The following is a 12,390-nucleotide window of genomic DNA, read 5'->3' as shown; positions in this document are numbered from 1 at the left end:
GGAAGGTAGCGGGGATTTTCCTGATGTCCTGTGGCTTCACTCAGTAACTTTAACTCAACCCACACGCGGGCATGGCCACACCCGGATGGCAGGCCTCAGGCGGGACGGTAGGAAGGAAGCTGGAGCTCCCCACCCAGCAGGAAGTGAACAAAGGACGGGCTCGGGGGGCGTCAGGAAGGCCGACTTGATTCCAGCTTGGGGAGATCTGGTAAAAGCCTCGGGGACGTACGACTTCAGCTGCTTGCCTTACATCTGGGCAGGTAGAATGATGGCAAAAGGAATGTTCCAGACAGAAAGGCAACACACTCCTCAGAGGCCAGTGCTGGTGGACCAGTGTGTTTGGGGTACTTTAACTGGGAAGGTGGTGTTGGGGGTGGGGGGTGGGCACTGCAGAGAGGCAGCAGAAGTTGTGTGGGGCCTTGTGTCGCAGGCAGAGGAACGTGGCCTTTCTCTTTTGGGTCCTGGGGAGGAGGGAGGACTTATAAGGGTTGGAGTGGTGAGGTTAGAATGACTTTTTGAAGGAACAGTTCTCCTCCTTTTTGGCACATACACCCTAAGCCTTTATTCCCACCCCATGGCTTTGCCGTCAAAAAAAAGTGAAGAACACTTAAAGCCTTCAGTGTGTGGCTTCGGAGAAATCCAGAGCTGTGGCACAAGCTTTCCTACCTCTGTACCTGGCCTCTGGCTTGTCCAGAGCTGCCCTGTGGATCATCTCAGCAAAGCTCCAACAGGGCAGGGCACAGGTGCCAGAATGGCTTTTCCCAAGGCCCCTGGGTCAAGCACCATCACATCCCTGTCCCCAGCCATGCTGACTTTCATCAGGTGGGTATATAATAACCCAACCAAATATACCAATGCCACCAAGGGAATTTGTAGGAAAAGGGTGATAAGAGCAAGAGAAGCATATGATCAATCCAAAAAGTCTTCCTAAAAGATGTGGCCTTGTGATTGAGATGTCATAGGTAGCAGTGAAAGGATTTGGGAGGATATAAAAATGAGAGGTGATGCAAGAAGGTGACTCGTTACAATGGGATAGCAAGTGTGACGGTGGGGAGGGCATAGGGTGTTGGGAGGAGGGACAGGTGGGCAGGTTGCAACAGGACCTGAAGGTGGAGATGCCAGTCAGTGGGGCTAGGAAGTCGAGTGATGGGGGGCCCCAGGGGAATCTGCAAATAATGGGCCACCAGCAACCCATTCTCCAGAGCTCTTCCTTCTCCACCTCTATCCGGAGCGTAGACAGCCTCCCTTCTTACTCCCCTGGGGCACAGCTTTGAGATGGATGAGAGGAGACTCCCTAGCTGGGGGATCTGGATTGGTCATTGCATCCCCCTAAGGTTGACAAGGACAGGAAAGGTGTTCTGACCAAGGCAAGTGGGCCTGCTGAGCTGAGCCGCAGAGATTATATATGTATAGTAATTCTGTGGTTAGGCAGTTAGGTCCAAGAGCTATGTGATAATCTGTGCTTTCTATATTTTGGCAATAAATCTGTGCTGGCCTGCTGGGAGCCAGGATTGGGTTTGAGATGTGCTCTGAATACCTGGGAGCCTCCTTCCATAGCATGGCTTCATGGGAAAATTCTTTTTTTTTTTTTTTTTTTTTGACAAAAGCAACAAATCCCACCTGGATGAAAAGCTCGTTAAGAAATTTAGCTTAACATCTATTTAGCACTTAACTCTTTTTTTAAAGGCATCTACATGCCATTTAACATTCACAGAACACCTATGAAGACTTCAGGGTAGATATTATCATACCCATTTTACAGATGAGGAAACTGATGCTCAGAGGTTAAGTAATTTCCCCCCAATCCCGCAGCCCCTAATTACAGAGCAAAGATTCAATCCCTGGTCTTCTGAGGCTAAGTCAAATGTACTTTCTGCCACAGACGCAGTCCTGATGAATACTAACTCCTCTCTATGAGGATGAGGGCCAGTTTGTGAATACTAGGACCCAACACCCGAATCTTATTGCACGGCTTCCTGAGGGCTGGGTCTTTAGCGCTGTTGAAAGTCAGATTCCAGCCTCCAGCTGTAGGGGACACCTGCAGGCGTTCCAGCCAATCCAGAGACTGAGAAAGAAAACCCGAGCATTCTTAACCTTTAAAAAGATCTTAGCCTGTGGACAGATAAATTAACTCCAGGGCTCTGGGGAGATTAAACCTTATTTTATGGTTTGCTTGTTAAAAACGCATAACTCCAAATCTCACCAGAGATTGCAATTAAGATAGCACGGGGCTAAAGCTATATGAGAAGTATTATTTACTCCTGGCTCCCTGCAAAGACCAAAACGACAATGGGCTTTTCCATTTCATAACCTGCAGTCGATCTGAAGCCACCTGCCTTTGTACCTAAAATGCTTTAGGACACGTGCTTCTCCTCTCCCAGCATAGCTGCGGCCACAGTTCTGCTATCCTTTGTGGTTGCCCAAAGTAACCATAAAAACCCAAGTTAAAACAAAGTTTCCAGGGTGTTAATGTTCAAGAGACCCCAAGAACACTTTTTTGCCATCTGCTCCCTCTGCCGTTCCCACCTGAGGGGCCCTTTTTCCTGTGTTTCCCTTTCGGTACCTGAATTGTACAAGACCCAAATAGCTCCCTGATTTCTAGCAAAGTCCAAGGAAAAGCCAGGTCACTCCAAAGCAGACTGATCTCAACTAAAATGTGCCCAAGAGAGAACCACAATGAGCCTTCTCAAGAGTTGCCGTTAATTTCACATAAAAGGCACACCGATTTCCTCTCCTGAGATTCTGTGAAATGTTTGTTACTTTGTTTATGCAGAGACATCACCAAGAACTGTTTACATTACTCTTTCCGGGGTCCTTTTACTTCTCAAGATCAATAGTTCATTTTTTCTGTGTATATAGAAGAGACAAATAAGGAATACGAGCCTTTCTCTGAGAAATTCCATTTTAGGTACCATGGTACACGGAGGGTCTTTCTCGAATTTATTTTTTTCCTGCCTTAAGACTCACCTGGGACATTTAATTAATATTCAGATTCTAGACTGCATTCAAGAGTTACTCAACCAGGTGATTGTTAAACTCAGTAAATTTGGGGTCACCGGGATAGGGGAAAGAACACTAAAGAGAAAGTTAGGAGGATTGGATTTTTGCGTTCTTTACCACCCCCAAGCTGTTCCATCTTCATGTAGTTGAGGCGTCTTGTGGTTGTTAAATGTCCCCTTGTAAACAAAGGGGCTGCTATGATGAAATGTGTCAAGCATGTTCTAGTTGCTTTGTAAGCATCAATCATATCAAGTAGCCCCAGGGTCACATAGCTAATCAGAGGCAGGACCCAGATTCAGATGGAGGTCCGCTGGACTCATGAGCCCAGGCTTCTAACCACTGTTCATGCCCTGTCTGCATAGACCCCCACAGCTCTATTCTCCTACAAGTTTCTTACAGGCAAAGAAAAGACCTCCTGCATTCTATGGGAAGGAAACCATTCCATCTTGTTCCCTCCCTGTCAACTGGGTTAATGCCCCAGCCCCTGAATTACACAGAAATTCTGGACCAGCCCTGCCTTTCCCCCCCCTTCTCTGGTGATTATCTGGGGCTGATTTGGCCAAACTTCTAAGTCTGTTGCCTAGCAAGTCCCAGCACATCTGGAGTCCTGCTGTTGCCTCAATTGCACAGCTGTCTACAGCAAAGATGCAGTCATCAGAAAGCTGCTGCCCAATGGAAATCCAGAGAGCAATCTTTATATGGATCAGCTCTTTATACCTTTGTGTGGATTTCACTTCTCACTCACAAAGACAACGGGCTGGCGAGTTAGCAGAGTTCACACTGAGATGTGAGCGGCTTTATAACCAGCATGAGGAAGATTTCCACAGAAAAACCTCTTCTTTCCTGGTGACAAACCTGAATTTTTGCTAAGGGGGGAAAAAAAGCTCTCTCTCTCTCTCTGAGAGCATTTGTGTGGACCCAAGGGCTTTGAAATGGGGGGTAAAAAACCCAGAAGATTCCTCTGAGGCAAAGAGACACAACCAAAGAGTGCAGGCCCCAAATTGACGTTTTGCAGACCCTTACAGTAAAAGTTTCCAAAAGCTTAAGGAGGCAGAGCCAATCTGAAGCTTTCTTAAAAAAAAAAAAAATTATTTTTTATGCATCAGGGTAGAGGATATTGTTTTGAGCGTGGGGAGGATTGAAGCCTGCAGTGAAAGTAAATGAACCAAAATCTCTACTGGAGGTATGGATAAAACCAGAAGGAAAAAAAAGGGGGGGAGGGGGCAGAAAAGAAAAAGAAAAATCAAAACTGAGAGGTCTTATTTCGCTCCCCAAGGAGAGAGGTGCTTCAGAAAAGAAGAAAGTGGCAACAGGGATCCCTGTTAGCTCCTGTTCTATTAATCAGGCCTCTCCATCAGCGGACACTCTCCCAGACAAAGGCCATTGATGTTCAAAATGGCGACCACAGGCATGCAGGATCCTGAAGGGCCTTCTGCATCCACAAAGACCTATGTAATTAGACCCAATATTGGACCTCAGAATGTCAAACCTGGATGGGACCTTAGAAGCCCTCTGGTCCAACCCCCTCATTTTGCAGTTGAGGAAACTGAGGCCCAGAGGTCACCATCAACCCAGAGGTGGATGCAGAACTGGGAACAACCCAAACCTCTGCATTCCAGCTGCTATTTCCTGACCACCCAAACGCTGTGGTGTTATAATTACTTGAACATGGGTAATCTCTGCATAATAGGGGATTCATTTTTTACCCTATTATTTGATTAAGTAGAGTTCATCGATGAGTTTTTTTTCTCTTTTTTAAAATTGAGGTATAATTGATATATAACATTATATTCATTTCAGGTCTACAACATAAGGATTCAATATTTGTATGTTTTAATTACAATAGCAATTTCATTCCTGTGTGTTTGGTATTTAGTTACACTGTGCTTCCAAAATGCAATTCTCTTTATGTGAAGGCCAAAAAGGTGAGTCAGTGAGCTGAGCTGATGATTCCTTCCTTTTATGACCTAATTTATTTCTTTATTTTTAAGATTTTTTTATATTTATGTATTGCACAGAGAGAGACACAGCGAGAGAGGGAACACAAGCAGGGCGAGTGGGAGAGGGAGAAGCAGGCTTCCTGCTGAGCAGGGAGCCCAATGCGGGGCTTGATTCCAGGACCCCAGGATCGTGATCTGAGCCGAAGGCAGACACCCAATGACTGAGCCCCCCAGGCGCCCCTCACCTAATTTATTAGTTTTACCTCCCTCTTGGTTTAGAAACCTGGACACAACTGGCTTCACATTAGCTGTCAGTGTTGTCATTCACACTTGTATCAATAATCCTGACCTCTGACAACTTTCCTTAGTTTTAGACCTAAATCCTATCTTATAATATAAATATCACACTCTAGGCAGGGCACCATAGAGCAATTATTGCACTTCCCAGGCGAGGTGACTTTCTTGGCCTCAACTCTTCAAGGCAGCACCTGAGCTGTGTTCTAATCACTGAGAGGCACTGGGGCAGAAGTGTATTATACTATTAAATACTGCAGGAAGAAGAAGACACCTGTTCCTTTGGCAGATTGCCAGATCCTTCCCTCCAGAGAGAAAAATGGAGGTGGGGTGGTTGTTAAGTGCAACCAGAGGGTAAGTACAGGGTGCTGGAGGAGCCCACAACAAGGGGGGGGGTCTCTCCCAATGGAGGAGATCGGACAATCTTCCCGAATTTGCTCAGTGCTTTGCAATTTACAAATGTCTTTCATTTGTACTGTTGCATTAATCTCCGTGATGACGTTTGGATTTTTATCTAAAAGTTAGAATATTGGATGGTGTCCTATGTAATGGATTTTCAGAGCTCCCATTATACAGACGAGGACATTAAGGATTGGAAAGGAGAGGCAATTTGGACAGAGCTGGAATTCAGATTCGGATCTTTCTACCCTCTCCCCCCCATTACTCGTATAATGGGGATTTTTCTCTAAACCCCACAAGTGAGGTTCTTAGTTTCTTTAATTCACTGATTCAACGTTTGTTTGATTTAATAGCAATAGAATGCCAGTGAGTGACACAAAGCATTGTGCCATGCTCAGAGCGACAGAAATCACTAGCTTCCTTACCCTCTGTGCCCAAAGAAACATTTTGAGTGTAAACTTCCATGATGAGAGATGATTATGATCTATAGGTGGGTCTCTGAAAAGATCTTTTGGGAGTAAATGGTAGAAGGGTTCAGAAAAAACATCCAAGTCATAGTTTCCAGTTTGCTTTATCAAGAGAACCCTAATGCCCTTTGCCCTTCACCCTCTATCCCACCTTCGCGCCCAGCCAGCCCCATACAATGTCACATGACCTGTCTCACGTATGCCCCACATGTATTACACACAGTGTCCTACACAGGTGCCCACGCATGCAGCCCTGCACACTCCTTGCACTGTCCATCCTCATCTCCCTTAGTTCCTGTCACGTTCTGGTTCCTTGCCCTCTTTCGGGGGCTTGGTCTGCTAAGATGCACCATGGGGCCAGTGTGCACTGCCTTGAGCCGGAACACCCCAGAACAGCTGCCTGGCCCCAGGCTAATGTCCCAGTGCCTCGCACAACTCCCCAACCCCTTCTCCCTGCGTACTCAGCAATCACTCCAACCTCCATGTCACACTTTCCCGGAGCTCCCTCTGACAAGTTTATCAAGTTGAGAGATGACACTGTCAACGGGCATATAAAAAAAAGAAAGAAAGAAAGAAAAAGACGGGAGAGAGTGGGGGGAAAAAAGCCCAGAGCCTCCCTTCGTGCTGCAAGGAGACATTCCCACACTCCCAAGGTCATCAGGGTGGGCTAGGGGAGGCATCCTCATTCCTCACCATCACTTGCTTCTTAGGTGAGCTTCCCCCAGTGGGCCCCTGGTACAGCCCCCTGCAGTCACCGGGCACGGGGATGGGGGTGGGGGAGCACTATGCTTGGGTAAGAGGTTGCTTGGTAAGACAATGGCTGAGCTGATAATGCCAGCAAAGTCATGACACCAGGGACCTCTTACAATTTTAAGATCCAATCAACTTTAAAATATTACTGGCTAAAGCGGATTTGAGCAGGGGCTATAGCAAACAATTGATCCCGGTATATTTACTGAGAACACAGACACCCTGCTGAAACATTAATCTGGGATGGGGGGTGGGGAAGGGGAGCAGCATCAGGACTGCCTAAGCTCTTCCAGAAAATTCTTTGACAAAATAAGTGTAATTAGGGAAATGCAGATGCTATTTTTTATATATGTATTTATTCTATTCTTTATAAAACATTCCAAGAGTCAGCAGCTTACAAAGAGACCTGCCTTCCTTCCTCCCTTCTCAGGTCTTCCCCTTGGGACTCTGCTCCTCATCCAGGTTCTGGACCTCTCTGCCTGGGACATGGCCCCTCCCACTTTCTACACAACCCCCTCCCCCCAAACTTACCCCCCAACCCCGACTCAGTGCCTTTCCAGTCATCCCCTAGAGGTTCTGCAACCTCTGGCCCCAAGACATTCAGAATGAGGGCCCAGCCACCTTGGAGGCAGGAGGGGAGATGTGGGGAGGACAGAAGCCAGTACGGTATGGAGCAGTTTATCCAGCACACATGTCCGGGACAACGAGGTCGGCCCCCGGCTGCCCCCACCCTTGGAAGCATCAATAACGTGCCGCCAGCATGGGCTTGCAATGTGGCCATGAAAAGAAGGACAAAGAAACAAGTTCTTTCCTGGTGCAGCAGAGCTTATACTGCTTGCAGTTAATGGCAGGGTGGACGGGGGTGGAGCCAGCCCTGGAGAAGGCTGAGAAATTCCAGTTCCTGACAGGCTGGACCATGGTCAGAGGCGCAGCGTGGAACCCGAGACTCCTGGGGAGCTGGTCGCCTGAGCCACTGCTGGACAGAGGGCGTGCGCCGAGGGCCCAGCTCAGCAGCCAGAACAGGGACCCCCGGAGAAAATCCTGTTCATCTTCCTAGCCAGCAGGATCACCAGGATCTCCCCAGTTAGAAGCACTGGTTTCTTTGTAAAGATCTTTAAGAGGGTACTTGCTTTTCTGATTTCATATTTTGTTTTGGAGACAGCGGTACCTTGGCCTCTTTTACCTGCTGTGTGTTGCTCTCACTTATCTTTGGGGTTCCCTTGGCCTGGAATGCCCAGCTTTGTAAAACATGCCTCTGCAGCCTTTTGAGCTTAGGTCCAAAGTCACCCCTTCTGTGAGGTTCTTCTGACCCTCCTCAGACTGAGCTCCTCATTGCCCTTCTTGCATTTCCATAGCACACTCGTGGGATTTTGGCTCCATTAACCCTCATATTGAATGATAACTTTTCTTGCCTGTCTCTTCCTTGGATTGTCAGCTCCTTGAGAACAAGGACCTTCTATCTCTACACCCCTATGTCCTTGTGTGCGCCTAGCATGTAGTTGGGTGTTCAAAACGTGCTGGATATACAGAACAAGGTGCCCATCTTCCCTCAGGCATTGCCAGCAAGACACGTTTGTTTCTAAGTTAAATCAATTAATCCACCAAGGAGCTTTGGGTCACCGGAAAAACTGTTACCTCGAACCATATGAAATTACTAATAGTCAACCATTTACCAAATTACCAAAGATTACCCCAAACTAATATTCAACCAATCACCCAAAATGATACTTTCACCGGGTACGACCAAATCCGTGAGATACATTCCCTCCAGGATGGAAGGCGTAAAAGGAAACCAGCATTTGCTGCACACCGACCATGTGCCAGGTACTTTGCAAACATCATCTTGTTTGGTTTAATCCTCATTTAATTCTGGTTCAGGAGAAAAAAAAATAAGCCTAAAAGGTATAAAATATATTTAAATGCTGAGTGAGGCAGTACTGTAGGGCAGTGGAATGGGAAACGAGAATTATTTGGAGGGTGAGGGTTTCATAACGACGGTGGGGGCTTCAGCCAGGCATGATGCTCAGGCTTCTTGAGGGCAGCCTCTGTGGCCGACCGTTGGTGGCCCTCTCCTTTCTCCCGTGGTAAGCTCACTCTGCTGACCTCCATCATGGCACACCTCACATGGCTTCCTTGCTCTTCCTTTACTTGTCTGTTTCCCTCCTATATTCTGGGTAGGTCCTTCCAATGGCAGGGGTCTTGTCTCATTTATCTTTGTATACCTCTGCCCGGAGTGATGCCTGGCAGTCAGCTGAACTCAAATGTTTGCTGGGAATGTATACAGAAAAAAATTGCAGTCAATTCCAGCAATGAACGCAAGGATCTCTCAGAGGCAGATAGGGGCACAGGTTCTCAAGCTCCCACACATGTGGAGTTGTGTGCTTACAATGGCTCAGGAGTATGGAGCTCAACAGGACTGAGCCAAGCAGGAAGGGGGAAGAGACCCAGGAGGGATTACAATTCCAAGTAAGTGTCACTAGACACATCCCATTTCCGTCTTCTATTTCCTTGGCTGGTCGGTACAGGTTGCTCATAAACCTCCAATTCCAGTTGCCCCTGTAGGGACCCGAGGTGCAGTGGGAAGATGCCTGGTATACTCATCGTAAGAGCTACTGTTTACTGAGAACTCCAGGATGATCCCCATTTTCTAGATGGAGGACTCATATGCCTTGCCCGAGGTGACAGGCTATAATTCCAGGTGTCCCTGGTTTTTAAATCTGTACTCTTCATCATTCTGCTGTCTCAGTACAAAATGCAGATGGTCTCCCATTTCCCAGAGTGTCTGGACTGGTCAGGGCCAGAAACGCATGCAGGAGTCTTCAGTAGTTCTGACTCCGTGCCCCCAACCTTGAGACAAGTGAAGCCGACATTTTTGCGGTCTTGGTCCCTCCCCAAGCCCAGCCCGGTGCCAGGTCTTGGAGCCTTTCATTCATCATTCTCGATGAGGAATTAACTCACTGGGGTTGATTTATGGAGCTAGGCAGGAGCTTCTGCCAGAGGAACCCAAGCTGCTCTCTGTCTTGATTTCATGCCCCTCCCTGTCCCTGAAGAGCCTGGCATCGAAGCTCATCTTGAATCTTCAGAGCTCGTGGACTCATTGCAGATTGAAACACGTGCCCTCTTGACCCTCAGGATGATTTGGGGTTTTTTTCTTCTTGATCTTTAAGGAGGCGTATCTCCAAGGGGAAGGCAAAGTTTCACAAAGAGGAGATGGAGGTGGCAGAGAGAGCAAGCGTGCATATGCTAAGAGCTCTATTCCACCATTTGAATGACAGTGAAGAGACATCTTGTCAAATTACCGCTTCAGTCAAATGGGCTAACCCTCACCACCGTTGACAACAGAAGGATTTCACATAAAAAAAAAAAAAAAAAGTGAGAGACGTGGGAAATAAACCTTGGGCTATTAACAGGGCTCCCATTTCACTGAGCTAGTACAGGTTCCCGTGTGTTCTTGTGTACCCCTCCAAACAGCTGTTTGCAGCCGGGAGAGAGGAAGGTCCAGCCTGTGCCTTGTCCCAGCTCTTCTGCTGGCCGAAATAGGAGCCCGGCAGAGAAGCTGCTTGAGGAGCTAGGGGATGCCAGGAGAATGGTGGGAAGGGGGCTCTCCTCCATGTTCTCTCCTGACTTCCCAGTGGGGGCCACTCTTCCCTAGTCACACGACGGGCACAGAGCTCTCCAACTCCCCCCCCCCGACTGGTAGTTATAATTTGGGCAGTGCCCTTGCGTCATGCTCCTCCAAGATGTCAGGGCTGCTATGGAAGCGGGGCAACAAAAATAGGAGACCGAGTCAAGGTCAGCTCCCAGGCGGAGTCAGGGCATCACCAAAGCTAGTACGGATGAAAGCATGGGTGAGGTGGGGAGAGAGTAGGGCTGAGACCAGGACAGAAACAGTGGATGGGCTGCCCCTGAAAGAGTGGTGCTAGTGGCCGGGGATGGAAAAGGGCAGGTGAGGGGCTCACATACTGGATCGGCAGCTCCATATGTACGAATAGCATTGGCAGATGATGGCCTTTTTAGAGTCTCCTGAGTCCCCCTCCTTTAGGGTCGTCCCATCCTTATGGGAGTGCCCTTCCTAGATTCAAAGAGGGGTATCTACAGCTCTGTTGCCCCAGGACTGTCACTGGGCCCTGGGCGAAGCAACTTCTGCCATAGTGAAGTTTTTATCAGAAAGATCATTGCTGACTCCACCGGATTCATCTGCCTGGTTTTTACATCTGGCCTCCCGTGAACTTGTTATTTCTAGATAACTCTGTGTTTTACCAGTCTGGATGCTGACTCCCTGTCTTTTCTTGATATTAGGTGTTTGATTTGGTAAACTGATTTCTGATTGCTTGCCTGTATCCAGATTTCCACGACTCTCTGCAACTAGCTACAAATCGCCTCTTCTTAGATCCGGTGTATTTCCAGTGATTCTTGTTTTACTACGACTCTGGGCCCAAAAGGAGACTGGTAATTTACTCAGGAAGTGGAAGTCACGTGACACCAGCCCTCTGCTGAAGATACACCATTTCTATAAATCCAGCTTCACTAGCTAATACTCATTATCTTACAGTCATAGACATCTGGGCTTGGGAGAAACTTCAAAGATGTCTAATTTGATGCCTCTCTGATTTGCAAATTTCCTTATTATATTAATTATTTCAAAATAATAAGAGCTAACATTAATGGACTTGGCTAAACACTTTCCATATGTTACCTCATTTAATCCTGACAATTTTGTGAGGAAAAACACTGTCGTCATCATGGCATAGTTTAGGAAACAAAGCCCATGCCCTTAACCCCCATCCCACACTGACATGGCTCAGTATTGGTCCCGAGCTGCCACTTGGATGTCTCCAGGGGAGAGGAGCTCAGGACCTCTTGGGACATCCAGCTCTGTCTTTGACAGCTCTGACCTTGAGAAAGCACCTCCTTATGTTGAGCTGAAGAGCCTCTCTCTCTAATTTTTACCCCTTGCCCTGGTTGCCCCCCCTTCATAAGACAGAACAAACCTGACAGCTCTCTAAATACCACGTCTCACATGTTTCTCTTAAAATTTTGCCAAACGTCTCCAGGTCCAACTTCTCCTCATATGACTGTTTTGATGATACCTGATTGTTCCAATTTGCCTTCAGTTCTGGCACCCTGGGTAGAGTCCTAATAATTGCATTATAAATATAATGATATATTTTTTTGCTGTGTTTTGTTTTGGTCTCTACCATTTGTTTTCTCTCCTGTGCTAAATTTTATAGGCGGAGCAAAAGACGTTTAACACAAAGGCCTTGCCCTCGAGCTACAATTTTATTGTTTTCTTGGATAAGAAACAATAAGGCAGCATATTTAGTAAAGTGTTTATTTTGTGGATCTGACTATAGGCATGACAGAAAATCCAGCAAGGGGGACAGGAGGAGGCAGGAGCCATAGGGGAAGGCTGCCTGGAAGGCCCGTGGCTTCCCTGGGCTTCTGCGGTGGGTAGCTATAGGAACAGCAGAACGGAGGGGATCTGGGGTGGTAGATTGCAGGGATAAATCGCAGGTTGCTTGTTGAAGGTAAAAAGGAGG

At 47.4% G+C, this 12,390-nt stretch overlaps 1 protein-coding gene across 1 annotated transcript in view; it reads right to left on the bottom strand.

Moving 5' to 3' along the window:
• Positions 1–7,414, bottom strand: part of LOC114211454 (purine nucleoside phosphorylase-like) — a 75,895-nt gene extending 68,481 nt beyond the window's left edge. Inside the window, exons 1-2 of the mRNA XM_088017518.1 lie at positions 7,382–7,414; positions 1,906–2,065 (exon numbers count right to left, since the gene is read on the bottom strand). Of these exons, the coding sequence (XP_087873644.1) occupies positions 1,906–2,065; positions 7,382–7,414 (193 nt within the window). The remainder of the gene's footprint in view (positions 1–1,905; positions 2,066–7,381) is intronic.
• Between the last annotated feature and the right edge of the window lie 4,976 nt (positions 7,415–12,390).

This window comes from Eumetopias jubatus, unplaced genomic scaffold (assembly GCF_037043125.1).
Source record: "Eumetopias jubatus isolate StellerSeaLion01/CBP00866 unplaced genomic scaffold, mEumJub1_p1.0 scaffold_13, whole genome shotgun sequence".
Classification (NCBI taxonomy): Eukaryota; Metazoa; Chordata; class Mammalia; order Carnivora; family Otariidae; genus Eumetopias; species Eumetopias jubatus.
Note: the sequence above shows the minus strand (reverse complement) of the source record. Positions and strands in the feature narration are given on the sequence as shown.